The sequence below is a fragment of the Hirundo rustica genome, chromosome 2, assembly GCF_015227805.2.
Source record: "Hirundo rustica isolate bHirRus1 chromosome 2, bHirRus1.pri.v3, whole genome shotgun sequence".
In the NCBI taxonomy this organism is placed as follows: domain Eukaryota; kingdom Metazoa; phylum Chordata; class Aves; order Passeriformes; family Hirundinidae; genus Hirundo; species Hirundo rustica.
This window is the reverse complement of record NC_053451.1, coordinates 67,133,067-67,148,741: the sequence shown is the minus strand read 5'-3', so window position 1 is coordinate 67,148,741 and position 15,675 is coordinate 67,133,067. Positions and strand designations below refer to the sequence as shown.

At 35.1% G+C, this 15,675-nt stretch overlaps 1 protein-coding gene across 5 annotated transcripts in view; it reads right to left on the bottom strand.

Annotated features, from left to right (window-relative positions):
- Positions 1–2,937: 2,937 nt before the first annotated feature.
- The window catches only part of PIBF1 (progesterone immunomodulatory binding factor 1), a 106,826-nt gene continuing 94,088 nt past the window's right edge, over positions 2,938–15,675 (bottom strand). For 3 of the 5 annotated variants that reach the window (XM_040090293.2, XM_040090302.2, XM_040090311.2), the window contains exons 17-18: positions 5,786–5,962; positions 3,225–3,492 (exon numbers count right to left, since the gene is read on the bottom strand). In XM_040090293.2, coding sequence (XP_039946227.1) covers positions 3,436–3,492; positions 5,786–5,962 — 234 coding nt within the window. In that variant the 3' untranslated portion in view covers positions 3,225–3,435. Of the gene's footprint in view, positions 3,493–5,785; positions 5,963–15,675 lie in introns of those variants that run through there. The other 2 variants (XM_040090329.2, XM_040090338.2) reach the window with 2 other exon arrangements.

Genomic DNA, 15,675 nt, shown 5'->3' with positions numbered 1-15,675 from the left:
GTACCAAGAAATGTAATAGTGGATAGAGAATTTTTTTTGGCTTTGCTCCCTTTGGTTTGAAAAAGAGGAACTGAAGATGATTATGTGGGTTGGGCACTTCAGTCACAAGTTGCTTACATGCATGACTACCCTTCAAAATTTCTCTTTACTTCATTATTTTTGACTCACACATCATTGACACAAGGCTTGTGACAATAGGAGACTGCAAAGACCATGAAGAAGAATTTTGGAATAATTCATTTGACAACTATGTTTGTGGGAAAGAACATCAGTAAAAGTGCTGTACAGGTACTGCAACAGAGCCTTTTCATAACATGAAGAGCAAAAAGCTTCATTAATTTTTGCTGTAGGGCATCTCACGTTTGAATAGTTATATTTAGGTGACATTCTAGCTTCCTCATGAAAAGCTTAGAACTTCTCCTCGTAGATAATTAATTATAGCCTTGAAGTCTAGTGAAGACTCAGGAAAAATACAGTCTTTAAATAAAAAAACCCCAACGTATTGAGGCTCCTTACTCAAGGACCACATGTATTACAAGAATTTACCAAGGGCATTGTGTATTATCAGTATAATCTAATAAATTACTTTTATTTTTGCAAATTTAAAGATGGACCTTGTTAATAATTGCAAAAAAACCCTAAAAACCACAAGCCTTTGACAGAATAAGTCACTTTGTAATCTGAAGAACTGTTTAAATATCAATAAAATTTCACCACAAAATCAGCCTGATTTTCTGTCAGCCTTCTTAGAAAATCAGGCTGCCTGGAGGACATGGAAATTTACAATGCACAGTTATTCTCTAAGAGTAAAAATGTTTCTGTGTATTGCATTTCCATGGAAGAATGAAACAGAATTTTGCCTTTTGGATGGTACAAAGTAAATTAATTAAGTAAACTTGGTATCAGATTATTTAGGAATAATACCACAGAATAATTTAATTGGAATTCTGAAAAGCAGTCATCTAGTCTATCTCAAAGTCAGGTCCAATTATATCAGGAGTTTGCTAAGTTCTGAACATCTCCAAGGATGAAGATTCCACCACCTCTCTAAGCAACCTGTCCCAGCATTTGATCATCCTTACAGTAAAAGCATTTTTCATAGTAGCTAATTGAGTTTTCTAGTGCTCCATCTACTGTCCATTGTCTCTCATGTTATTGCTGTGCACCTCTGAGCCCAGAGTCAGGCTCTGTTGTCTCTGTACCATCCCATTTGGTAGTTGAAGACTACAAGTTCCTCCTGTAAGTCCTCTGATATTAACACTGTACAAGTCCAGTTCTTTCCACCTTCCCTTCTACATCAGGTGATTCACACCCTGACCATCTTGGTGCACCTCCGCTGAACTCGCTGCAATATTCAATGCCTTTCTTGAACAAGCCCAAAATTGGATGCAAAACTCCAGATGTGACCTCCCATATGCCAAACAGAAGGGAAGGATCACTCCCCTGCATCTGCTGGCTATCCTGTTGGTATAATCGCCCAGGATGTGGCTGGCTGGCACATTACTGACTCATATTCCATTTGTTGTCCACTAAGACCTTAAGGTCTGTTTCTGTCAAGCTGCTTTGCAGCAGTATTGGCACAGGGGGTTATTTCCTCCTGGATGTGAGGCTGCAATTGCTTTTCTTGAACTTCATACAGTTCTTGACCCGATTTCCAGCCTATTGAGATCCTCCAAGACCTTTCCTTCCAGTGTATAGACTACTCCCTCAAATCTGGTACTGCCTGTGAATTTGCCAAGGGATGACACTATTCCAGCAGGATATGGCATTGTTGATCATGTTTTGTTTAGGTGGGTATGTCACCCACCTTTACAGTCTGTATCTAATCTCACCAATTTGTCTATAAAGATAGCATAGGAAAACAAACTGCAAACACTTAAAGATTCCAACTGGTATCTTGCCTAAAATAGCTCACAGTCCTTCTAGGTAACACAATTTATTAATAATTCAATGATAACAGACAAACAGAACAGTATGGGAAATTCAGCTAAGGACTGAATCATATAATGTATCTATTGCAATCTACAAAATTATTAATTGGATATAGGAGCTGTTTCATAGGAAATAAAAGTTAAGGATTCTAGTCACATTAAAATAGATGTTACACAAACCCTAGACTTCAGAAAATCAGTTATTCAGAAATGACTGTACTGAAGGTTTGTGAGCCCAAAAGTTTGTCAGTTTTTTTTCCCCAGTGGACTGCAGTTAGTCTAATAAAAGATTATCACCTCTGTCTACACACTTGGCCTCCCTCACTCACAGAATGATAATTTTAAACCTGTGATGCGCAATTGCCAGCATTTTTATCTTGCCCTCTCAGAACAAGAAAAGGAAAAAAAAAAACCCAAAACCCCCCCTGAAGCTTTCCTGGAACAGAGAAAGTACCACTGTGCTTCAACTGTTTGGAAAATGAAGGGAAGTTTATCTGGGAATCATAAGCTTGATATAGTTCAGTATTATATAGTAAATGATTATTGTTCATGTCCAGGTTAGAAAAAATAATCAATTTAAGAGATGTTGTCAAGGAAAATGGTGTTAAGAAGAAGGAGCTTTCTCTTAAATGAAATCTAAGCAATATTTTCAGTATGCAGTACTTAAAAGATGTGTATTTATGTTATATATAGAAATGTACTATATGTGGTCAAGAATGCTTTGAAAAATTAGAGAACTTTTGTATAGTCAGAGTAGATAGTGGAGTGGAATAAACTATGTGTTCTTGGACTTTGGAGCTTATTTTCATACAATTAAATATGGTAAGTTACTAATTTCCCCATTACACACTACAGTTTTCACCCATCATGGTTCTACTTTTATTATTACATTGATGTAACTACACTACTGTCTAACCCATTATGTATCAGTGCTGATAATTAAGATGTATTTTATTGCTTCATTAAAGTATTTTTAATGCCTGCTTTGTTGTACAAATGACATCAAGTGATAAACTACAAATCAAGACCAGTAAGATTTTTTTTTCCAGCTGATATGAATTTCCTTCATAGAAAGTACTATACAGTTTGATTCTAATGTATTTTGAAAATTTGCATTAGCCAGCATATTTGCAAGGAATGTGGAATGAAACACCGAGTCCAGGAAAAACAATATAAAAAGGCTGAAACATGCATTAATTTGAACACTTTGAATAATACACCCTTTAACTGGCCAGATTATAATGTGTACAACAAATTAGTGTTTATTTATCTTTAAAAATTCAAATAAATCTTAGTAAAATTATTGCATGCATCATTTTCACACATTTTATTCACATGACAGATCTAGAAATTATTTTTCTAGAGATTACCTGACAGTTAAAAAAGAAACAGTTAAAAACAAAACAGTTGCTAGCTTTTATAGTATGGGCATCATTATGGTGAAAGTAACTTTTTTCAATGAAAAGCTCCCCAAAGGATTATTTTGAATAATTTTGGAAAAATGCTATGGTGATGTCTTCTTCTGCAGTTTCTTGTACCATACAGGTGCCTCTTTATTTGTCTGTAAAAGAAAGAACATTTAATTATGAGACAGTGAACGGAAGAAAACCATGCGACCTACATAATTTAAACAATCTACATAGATCTCCCTCCTTACTGTGTAGTCCACAGTTGAGTTCTTTGCTTAAATGCAAATATCAAAAACAGGACTATGCATTTAAAGTTACTATTACAACATAGCAGTATTAAAACCTCCCTATTTCCAGGTTATAAAAAGCAGATTATAGGGTGAAAATTAAATATTTTTTTAAAAAATACCTGTCACAATGAAAACAAGCATCAACTGTGCCATGAATAGGTTTCATTTGAAATAACATTATCTGTGTTTGCCAGCTGAGAAAGGAATGGATCTTAGAAAAGAGACCTTAGGTGTGCCAAAACTGACCAACACTTTATTCAGAAATATAAAAATCTGCATAAAAGTTCTTAAAAATTTTTAATTGAAAATAAAAGAATAAAGTAGTTTTCTAAATCTGTAGAAAGCATTTTAATTGCAGAGAATTATCTGTGAGCAACTTTTCCTAGTCTTCATAATCCTATGGGTTACTGCTACACAATCAGGATTGCTTGTGGCAAATTCAGTGGTGGTTTATATAAAATAAAATAGTGTAAGTTTAATAGAAATAAAACTAAGCAAGTGGAGGTGGAACAAGGTAAGGACTGTTCTGCTTCCAGGGTTCGGTATAATCTCTAGAGTTAGTGAGTAGTCTCAGTCTGTTGTCCCTAAACTTGTTCCTTTCTAGTAGTTCCCTTTTCTGACTGCTTTCTATTAATTCTTTCCTCCAAGACTTTGCTTTCTATTCATTCTTTCCTCCAAAGACTTAAAAAGCATTCAACTTAAAAATCTACTTTATTAATTTTGAAGATTTCAGTTACAGAAATAAATCTGCTCTATCTGTGCAAGCTTTTAGAATTCTAGAAATTGACCTAAACTGGCAGGATTTTCTAAGTACTACTGATTTCTTTTCCTATCTAAGAAGAAAACCTGTGCCATATGCCCATTTTCAGTTCCCTACTCGGAAGTCTGCAAAGGCTAGAGCTTTTTAACAGAGAAATTGGTTACAATTTCTTAATGTGAGTGCAGTTTTTCTGGATCCCTACCCAGTTTCAATATCCTTAAGTAAAACAGGACAGATTATGCACTGAAACCATGGACCATCTACCCAGACTGTTTGCTTATGTTTTGGATCACTGAAAGCTCCATCAAAAACTAAGTTTGGGCAGTATGATTTAGCACTACCAAGAGGACTGTGGATGAGACGGCACTGGATAAAGCTTGTGTTTAGTTTAATAATGCTATTCAAGCAAAATTTGAACTCCTAAAATTCCCCAATGTCTTCACATCATGTCCGAGAGTTGCTACTGTTTCCTACTTTTTGTGTTATAAACTCAGTACGTGGTGTGCCACACTACAAATCCAGTGTTGTTTAAGACACTGTATTTTAAAGTCTCCAACAGGATAAAAAAGAAAAAAGACAAAAGAAGAAAAAAAAAAGGGGGGGGGGGGAAAAAAAAAAGGAGCTCTCTCTGGACCAAATCAGCACATACGCTATGCAGTGTGGATACACCTGGTCCACCCCAGAAAAAGGTAGCATCTGTTTGTCAATAAGAATCATGATTTGTTTTGTGATTCAGCATTGCAGCTTGGCTGTCTTGACTCTATCAGTTCAGACACAGTCATAGTCATAAAATTCTAAACCATTTTCATGAAGCTTTCCAATACCAGAGGCACTTCATCTGAAGTGGGTCACTTCAAATAATAAAACCCAAGCTTTTAGTTTCTGAAGGCATAAAACAGGGTTTTATAATGGTTTTACAACATCAAGCTTCCTTAGGAACAGAAGTGATATCAGTACTGGTGTTATATTTTTAATATACATTTAGACACATACACATTAATATACATCAAGTATGCAGAAATACACCTATTTCCTCACTTGGGCTTCTCAACATAGATATGCATGAACGCCACTTATACCCACTCATGGTAGATTTAAATTAGTATACATGGTCTGTGAATCCCTACACCTATTAAAATCTTGCTAGCCACTCAGTATTGTAATACAACAACAGTATTTTTTTTTAAGACCTGGTTTGCTGTGAACTTAAGATATAGAAAGTAACCAAATAGCTAAAACCATCACAAACTATAATTTTTCTCCTCAACATCGACTGTTTCCATAAAAAGCTGAATTAATTACACATCTCCCTTAAGGATGAATCCACATTTTTCTTTTTAAAAAGTGAGGAGAACCATCAGAAATTTTGGCACTTACTCTTATCGTAGTACTTACAAATAATGTCGGCTTAGGCATAAATATATTTTCTTCTTCATGTTCTGGCAGCAGTTTTACCAAAGGGATTAATTTTTTTCCAGTTGCACTTTTTACATCAATATGAGACTGAGGTAGATTTCGTTCATAGTGTTTACCATATAGAGTAATAATAATCTGCTTCATTGTGGCTAGCTCCTATAAAACCACAAAAGAACAATGCTATGTTATTCAGTTAAATTACATTTGAACCTATAAATACTGCTTTGTTAATAATAATTTTATATTCACCAAACATGGATCAGAACATGTAAAAAAGAATATATGCTTGCTATAATTAATAAGATTATTACTTAAACCCTAGCAAAGTAAGGAAATAAAACAGGCACAGAGGATTTATACAACTCAAGTTTTGTCTTGCTTAAAGGCTACAAAAGAGAACATTTACTGTGCAGTAAGAAGCACATTATCTCTTTTAACTTAGACTTCCATTCCATTTAAAAGAATTCTTTTGCGTTTATTTTTTCAGGCTGAGGGAGTGTACAAATCTAATTTGAATAACTGTGACAAGTTGTACTTTTGAGCACTAGGTCTTGCACAGAAATTTTATAAATACATAAGAGGGAATATTTCTTAATATCCAGATTAGAAAAGAAAAATCAATGAAGAACCTTTAGAGGATATACAGCAAAAAGAAGATCAGAACAGAAAAGAAGTTTTGTGAAAAATTAAAGTTCCAGCGTGGAAAAAGGAATGAGAATGTATAGAAATGCAGTCTTTTTTTGGATATCCTAGTAATTTGCTTTGAAAACAATTTGAATTAAAAATGTAATCCTTCCTTAATAATTGGACAAAATCTGAACAAAACAGATTACTCAAACTGTACAGCAGAGTGAGAAAGGAAAAAACAGAGCATTTTCTGACTTTAACTGGATATCTTTTGTCATCTTTCACCGCACCTGCCTTCTAACATTCCCTGCCCACCCCATGTAATAGATAGAATTATTATAAAATAAGTTACAGAATTTAAAGCATTAATTATTATTATTATTACTATTAGTAGTATTATTTAGAGCATTCATTATTGTAGAATTAGAACAGCAAGATCAGTACAAAAGCTTTTCAATGTAAATTTTAAGATGATTTTACATGTTTTAAAATATTAATGTTTTTGTTTGCTTGCTTTTTACACATGGTGTTGTCTTCAATAAGCAACATTATTACTGTATTAGCCTTATATATAATTAACATTCTGTCTCATCTCTCAACCAGAAAAGGGTTATTTGTGTTTATAGCTGAATGACAAATATTTGTTAAATCTTACCTATTTAATATCTGCTGGAAAATTACATTGATGCACATTCTATTTTCACTGAATTATTAGTAATGAACTAAAAAAACCCCCCTCAGCCTCTTAAAATACTCCTGCCATATACCTTCTCTCTGTCCACTGCTGCCTTTAATACAAGAAACAAAGTCAAAAGAAACATGCTGAAGCCTTTAAATTGTTGAAGACTAACTCAGTTACATGAATGGAAGTTACACTCCACAGACCAGCTTTATCGAGTGTACAAATTGTTCTTGTATCTCAGTCATTTAATATTAACTATTTGCATAATTCAGCCATGTGTGGTGGCATGTTGAAACAGCATGACTGCAGAGCAGCTGTTTAAAAGGACTGCATAGCTGATGCCAACATGTTTTTCAAAGTTGTAAACTCTGCAAAGATGTTGCCAAAGCAACACATAGACAGAATTTCTTGATGAAAATAACTCAAGCAAGTATACAGCAAATAAATACACCATCACAGGAGATTAAATTGTACATAAACAGTGTTTTGACATTAGCAAATGGTGTTCCTATACTTAAACTGTGTTATTCTGTGGACCAAATAGTTGCATATTTGAACAAGGCATACCCCAAAAAACTGTCACACAGTTTTTATTCCAGAAACAGCTGAAACTTGTATGTGTAGGGTCAAATTCTCTTGTGTCAAGATTCACTTGGCAGTTTAAAGTCTTCTCTGCTTAATAGAATCTGTCCTGTACTTGACAGCACTGTCTGTTTTCAGACTTGGAATAGGCTCTGTAGAGTCAGCTCTCACACAAGCTTCCCTTATGACAGGAGGGTTCTCTAATGTGAAGCTATAGGAAGGAATGACAGGGAGTGGGGCGAAGAAGCTATTTTGACATCACAGCCAAATTTGTCATGAGGATTTAGCTAAGGTTGCCTTAATATTTGTTTTAAACCCCCTCCACATTTAGCAAGAAAGACCTCAAGAAACTTGGCAAAACAAATAGCACAAGAAACACTGAATCCAATAGAATTATTGGTATGTGTACTGCTAAACAAGGAAAGAAAATTGCTCCAACATATTTGCAAGAGATTTGCTGTTTTCAACAAAGGATATACTGAAAATAAAGCTCTGAACTGCAGTGGTTTTAACCATATCTTTAGATTTCTCTGCTCCTGAACACAATCTTAATTCTTACCTTCACTTTTAAGTTCCAAACAAAAAGTCATGAGTATCTGCTACTGTTGGCATGCTACCTTGATTCAATGAGTATTATTTTCCAATGCCAATATCTAGCAAGTTGGTCTAGAAAGCCAGCAAGGAAAAAACAGCTCTGGAGATTGTATTTAGCAGAAATATGTGCACTTGCTCCAGTGGAACTTGTTCCTTATGAAAGAAGGGAAAGTAGGTAGAGGGTTCAAAGGAGACGGGAAGAATCTTTTGTGGAAAAGGACCTGTACTAGTTTCAGGATAAGCTAAGTAAAGAAAGATATGAAGAGAAATGGATGATGAAAATTCTTCTATTTTTTACTGTGTCAAGTCCACGTTTCTATGTCCAGGCAGAGCTGTGCAAATTGTTTACTTACAATATTCCCTTCAGTTACCTGGTGCACTGTAGAAAACAGTGTTGCTAAAGCTCTGTGCTTTCCAATTTCTCTGGGAAAGCATTTGGTCTTTGCCAGACTGGCTCCTGGACATATAAGCCATGCTACGCAAGCTGTGTGTCACTGTGTTGAGGCTTCCAGGTCTGAGGGCTTTGGCTTTAGAGAGCCAGACAGCAATCCTTCTTGGGAGGATTATGAGTACCAACACCTCTGAGTGGATTCACCCAGCTCCTCCCTGGCTGGCTTTACACCTTTGGTCTCACTGTCACCAACTACAGGAACACAAGCACCCACTCACCACTTATGCAACATTCTGTGGGGACGTGGCAGTGAGGATACATGGAAAACAATGCAGTTGGCAAAAAAAGGTGGGTTAAGATGACACAAGGAAAAAAGTAACCTTGGCTGGCACAAAAACAGTGCTTATATACAATTAGTGTCACCCATACAAACAAGTATCAGGGACTATATCTGGGACTATATTATTAAATATTTTGAAAGTCTGTCCACAGCTAGCTGATGAATTTTTGTTAAGGAGGTCATTATGTGTACCAGCTCAAGTCTAAGAATCTAATTTTCCATTATGGACAATTTAGCTTGGAAAGTGACTCCATTCAGAAGTGGGACACTATTGGTGTTGTAACATTAGCCTTGCTGATTAGGCTGTTGTTAACTATAAAGCAGAGAAAGATACCTCACCAAAGACACTTTCATTTTGATACCTAAATTTAGTTGTGATAAGCTGAATCCATTTCTCACCTCGCTCTCCTTATCATTTACTTTTCTCAGGCTTCTACTTCACCTAAAACAACTTCCATCCTGAACAGCCAGCATGGAATCGTAGTTCTCTTTGCATACAGATCTGAAGTATCAAATTGTTTTCTTAAAAAGAACTGTGTTTTTAGAACAAGTTTTCACACCACAGATTATCTACTTGGTAAGTTTTCCAAAACATACAGAGATTCATACTTTAGGACAATCTAACATCCTGTATTCCACTCATGGATATTAATTCCTATTTAGTAAAGATTACTCAACTATAAAAGAATACTTGAAAATTCTGCATACATTAACTAGAAAGGAGTTGGAATTCAAAGTGAGTCATTAGAATGAATGGACTGGGAACACTGGGAATGACGTAGCAAGAGGTGAAGTAAGGTAACATGTATTGCATTGTAAATAGTATCAGAAGAAACTACTTGCTTATTTCCGTTTATTTTTGGCAAGTTATGTCCAACAACCATAGTTAAAAATAGCAAAAGCAATTTTGTTTGCCAATACACAAGCAGAGAAGGAGATATAAAGGTTGAACTCAATGATCTTAGAGGTCTTTTCCAACTTTAGTGTTTCTATGACACTTTATTTGGGTACAGACAAATGATAGACAGCAGTCTTTTCCACAGTGTCCATTAATTAAAATGTTTTCCAGTTTGGCATATTTCCTAAATTCTACCTTGCTTATTTATTAGGCTAAATGCTGGTGTTGTGGAACTAACTGAAAATCATCAAGCTTTAAAATAGTGTTAAAAGAACCAAACCAAAGATGTGTAAGTCATTTTTAAAAGCTAAACCTGCTCATATTACTCATACTTCAGAAAATTCAGAGACTTTTTAATGATGTTTGATCTTAAAGTAAAAGTAAAAATAAGCTGAAGTTTATTTAAAATAGATTTTACCTGTCTATTACGGATAATTGAAATAGTACTGAGAAAAATGGAGACTGAAGATCAATTTTGGAATAAAAAGGATAAAATTTTACTCCCTCAACTAGCAATGCCACTAGAAGATAGGCAAATGCAAAAATAAGGCATGCAGCCGTATAAAATATAAATGTATTTTGAGCTACAGATACTACAAAGGGGAGTCTATTAACATTGGTTTTGATGTCCTTGATACCTGCTCAAACATACATGTACCAAAAGAGCAGCTTATATCTTCCTAATTCAAAAATAATAGAATATTAAGTATTATAACAAAACCATGACTTACATCATCAAAGCAAAATGAAAAAGAACTGTCTCGTGGGGAAATGACTGAGGCATAAAAAGGTGCTCTTTTATCATGTAATTGATGGAAGTGTGCAAAAGAAATGCCTACATTAAGCACTGGAATCAAGTACAGTATCAAGATAGTAATTTTTTTTCAGTGATTTGCCAACATTGTAATTTTTTTTTTCTTTCTGTCTCTGTCATGTAACTATAATCAAAGGAAGAAAGAATTCGCTGTGTGCACTCAAAAGCTTGCAATAGCGCTTAACATTATATATGTGTATATACAGTTATAGTAAGTATGTACATTTATATAAGCAGTTAATGAGATATCTATATATCATGCTCAGGAAGCAGATGCAAAGCAACAGGCTCAAGAAAAAGTAACTGGCTAACAGGAATCAATCACATCCATGTCAGTTCTTAGGTTCTTACGGAATGGAAGTCTTGCACCTCCAATGATCTCCACACAACGATCTCAAAAAGAAGCTTTACGTAGATCAAACCAAACAGTTGGAACTCCTCAGCAGGAAGAGACATATACCTAGGTGATCTCAAGACAGCTCATTCTAATGGTAAATTTAATGGCTTTTTTATATCACTAAAACCATAGAAGGCGGCAAAGGGTGTCAGATCCATCTGACTTCTCATGTCAGTAAAGCTCATGGTTACTGTAGTAAGGTAAACGCCCTCTAATGCAAAAGCAACCCCGCTAATATTATGTCCAGTTAACTGAACCTTTATCATGGCAAGTGGCATTCTACTTTTAGCTCTGCATATAGAATTTAGGAATTCTATACTATAAATTTATGAATTTACAACTGCAAACTTCACCTTATATTGTAACTCTATTTTGAAGCAGAGAACTCGTATTGTGGAAGTTGAAGAAGAGATTTCTGCCCTGGAAAATGTATCAGGTTCTGGCAGAAGCACTGAATTTTGATGACTGACAAGTGTTCCCAGAGAAGAACACAGCATAAAAGAATAGCACAGAAAACCAATTTCACTGTCAAAATCAGAAAAATCAGATGAAAGAGGGATAAAACTAGAGGTCATCCTCCTTCAGGGATGCTGATAAAAAGTTAAGGTCTCTCAAAATTTGTGACTCAAGCACTAAAGCGATGATTTTAGATGTGTATTCTCACTCCCAATCTGTAAGTCTCCTGTACTGCGAGAGCAAAGCATGTATGGTCAGGACCTCCTTTGGAAAGCTGATATTCTTCACTTTAACTGCCATATGGTCCCCATGTGGTTAAACTATAACTCAAAATAAAATATGTATCCAGTCTGGAGTTTGACTGTACATCCCCCATGCATGGAAGGGATTGAAGAAAAAACTGCTTCACAAAAAAGACTGCTTCACAAAAAAAGACTCACAACTTGAGTCCAGAGACCGGACTCTTCTCAATGTGGAAGCCAAATAGTAGCTTTGAATGTAACAGCCTGGTGACTATTATAACTGCACAGTTAACTTCTAAAATAACTTTAACAATAAAACCAATAAATATATTAGAATATACAACTGAGGGAAGATAGCCATACTAGCATGAAAAACATGTTCATGGCAAGTCAGTGCAATCTGTCTTCACATGCACATTTCCTCTTAGTTATTCAGCTTCAAACAAGTCTGCACAGGGAAAAAACAGAGTTCAGAAATTGAAGCTATGGGTTTGTTAAAAAATACTGATTTGAGAAACTTAAACCAGCATTTAAGAATGTTACACCCATTTGGTAGTGTTCTGTAAAGAGCATATCCTGGAATGACTTCTCAGTCTCTGAAGAATTAAAAGTTCATGTTCAATATAAAAATGTTCAAGAAAAGATTCAGGGGAAAAAATATACTTCCTATATCTCCTTCTTGAGGGAAAATTATCTTAATCTTGAAAAAGGCAGGGTAACGTGGTTCAGAAGGAATCGTCTTCACAGTTGCTTGTCTCAAGGTATTCACTAGGACGAAGCTTAATGGGCATATCAGGTGATGATAGAGCAAATACTAAGGACATTGCTCTCTATGAAGTCCTGTGCAGTTCCTTACTTGGATCACTCTTAGACTCCTACTGTAACTTTTGTGAAAGTAAAGGTATATTAAAAATAAAGCTGCATCATTTAATTGCTAATAGTAAGGTGAAGAAGGATCTTTGTGAGAAGTCTGCAGTTTGGCTTTGGAACATGTGACTGGATACTTGGTTGGATTTCGTTACATGCATCTTTAGGTATCTTCAGTAATAATATTTAAACCTAGACAAACTACCTTGTCTGATTCTTGTATATTGTTGTTGGTGAGAAATTCAAAAGTCATAATAATTTTGCTCATTTTAAATGAGGTTATGGTAAATCACACCATAATAGTGCCTGCTTCTTTTTTCTGACTGCAAATCTCTAGATGATTTTCAGATGTAGATACCTACATGATATATTTTTAAAATTAGGCAAGATCCATCTATGCTACTTTTTCACTTGACAAGCAACTTCTCAGATGATTTTACACTGCCAGTACTCTGACAGCACTGGAGTTCACCAGTTAGAGGTAAACAAACAAAGCTTACTGTATGGATTCCTGGCATAAACATATTTCTGCACAACAAGAAATGAGATGACGGAAACAGAACCTGGTTCCACCTTTCAACATATGCAATGACTGCATACACACTTTGAAGTTTGAGTACAGTACTCAAACTTTGGAGTGCACTAGAGAAAGGAGACGTGTCATTATCAAGGAATGAGACTCTCAAGCAAAAGTAATACCTACAATGTCTCCTCTTCAGATGTGCTGACAATTCACACCAAGAACTATTTTAGAACTATCCTTCAGGGATTTTATTTCTGCTGTTTTTATATTGTGCAGAAGACAGCCTATAGCCTGGAATGAATTATCTGTTCCCTTTTTTGGCTGGAAGTGGAAAAAAAGACCAACACCATTAGCACAAATTCACAACACTGGGCAGTAACATCAATGATGACAAGTTGTGAAACAGGAGAAACACACTGCAGAAGTGCCATTTTGACATGACAGCAAAATGAAAATGAAGCAAATGGTCAGTCAGTCCATTCCCTTGTTTAAGACTGCAAATGGATAGGAAGCAGTGACACAGCTGTGGAAACTCAGCTTCAACAGTGGAACTCCTTGAGCTCGTGCCTATCAGGAGTAGAATCTACATCCATAACAGAGCACAAAAAAGATTTTAACAACCACCTAAGAAATCAAGGAAGGATCACAAGTCATTGTTCAATCCTTCAAGTAAGGCAGAGTCTATTTGACATAGTTGCATCCTAATTGCAGCTGCTCTGGAAATATAAGAAGTCAGCAAGAATTCCAGTGTGAGAATTGCACATATGGTCATCTAAGGCACATGGATACACACTGTAAAGCTGGAAACTAGAAGACAGTATGAAATGTCCCAATCAAACAAATGAACCTGATAACTGGGTGGTGGAAAGATGCCAGACCATATGTATGTATGCAGCTTCTCTGCACTACACTTAATTCACTAGTTCTCTATATCCCAGTGCATAGAAAAAACTTAACATGAACTGACAGATCTGTGACTATATGGATCTACAAACTACTTCCAGTCTTATAAAGTGGCAACAGAACTGTGGCAACAATAAAATGTCCCAGTCACTGCAGAGAACAGCTTCTGTCTTTTTAGATACATAAAAACCTCTGCCTATTCCAGCTGTATCTTAAATTTGTTCTTAAGAGTTTAATATTTCTAACTTCTTAACAAAAATAGGGAATAATTTGTCTCATCATTCAGAACTAACATGTCAAATTCTCAAGGTTTTTTCACTTTTGTATAGTAGATCAGAATTATATTTTTAATTGTAACTAGGACTAATTCTCAAAATACTTTTTTTTAATCTGAGCCACTGTAACATTCATTTACTCCACATTTAATAAAAACCATGCTTTCTTGAGTAAGTTCACCTAACAGGAAATGGATGCTAACATGCTAATGTGTTAAAAGAGATTTATTCTCATAAATTATTATGTAGAAGTTACGGTATTTTCTGAGATGGTCATCTAGTTTAATTCTCCCTGTCTCTGCTATTTCTTACAGAGTACTTAAATTGACTTTCCACTTGGTAACAGTCAAATGCTACCATGAAATGAACAAAAGTAAAATTTTTACACAGCTGGATATGCAGTAGAAAGAGACAGAAATATACATAGCCAATACAGGAAAAAAAGAATGTAACATGGGATACATGTTGAGAAAATCCGAACGATGTCAGATCAATCAACAATTACCAATTTCTTGTTTAAGAGTTTATTCCTTTGATTCTAGCTCTCTCAAAACCATAAAATTTAAAATACACATGCCAATTCCATCCCATAATCTATATATGTGTTGCATTTTGCCTATGAAGCCTCCTATTTAGTATACAACTGCTTACTGTATACCACTGTGAATAGAAATTTAATTCTTGCAAAAGTATATATGAAAAACTGGAACACATTCTGAATAAAACAGCTCAAAGAAAAGAATCAGCGCAGTGAAGTCCATCCTCTTCCTAAATTCAGTACTATTTAGAATTCAATTTTTATTAAAGCTTGACAGCAACAAAATAGATAACAAAATGATGAGAAAGATGGCTTAGGAACATATTTTTCTTTGTAAAAAATGAGCCAGAAGCTTCTCTACACTCGTTTAGCAATGTAAATGTCACTTTGTTTCTCCAAGCTTAAAGCTGAGAATAGCTCCAGGGCTTACTTGTGATGCAGAAATGTCCCTGTAATCTACTTAGAAAACATGCAGAACATTAATAGAAACTAGAATCTTGGAACATAAACGTAGCATAAGAAAAATGATAATTACTCTGTGGCTTAACATTTAAAAAGAGAGCTAAGCATTGTACATCAGCATTTTTTTTAATATAAAACAAGTTGCAGCACATAGATGAGCAGGAAGTAATTCACTTTAGAAACACAAATAATTTAGACATTATCATGTACAATCTTTTTACACAGAAAAGAGGAGGAAGAGGCAGAGATAGAGATGGTCTGAAGGCACCTGTTACCAA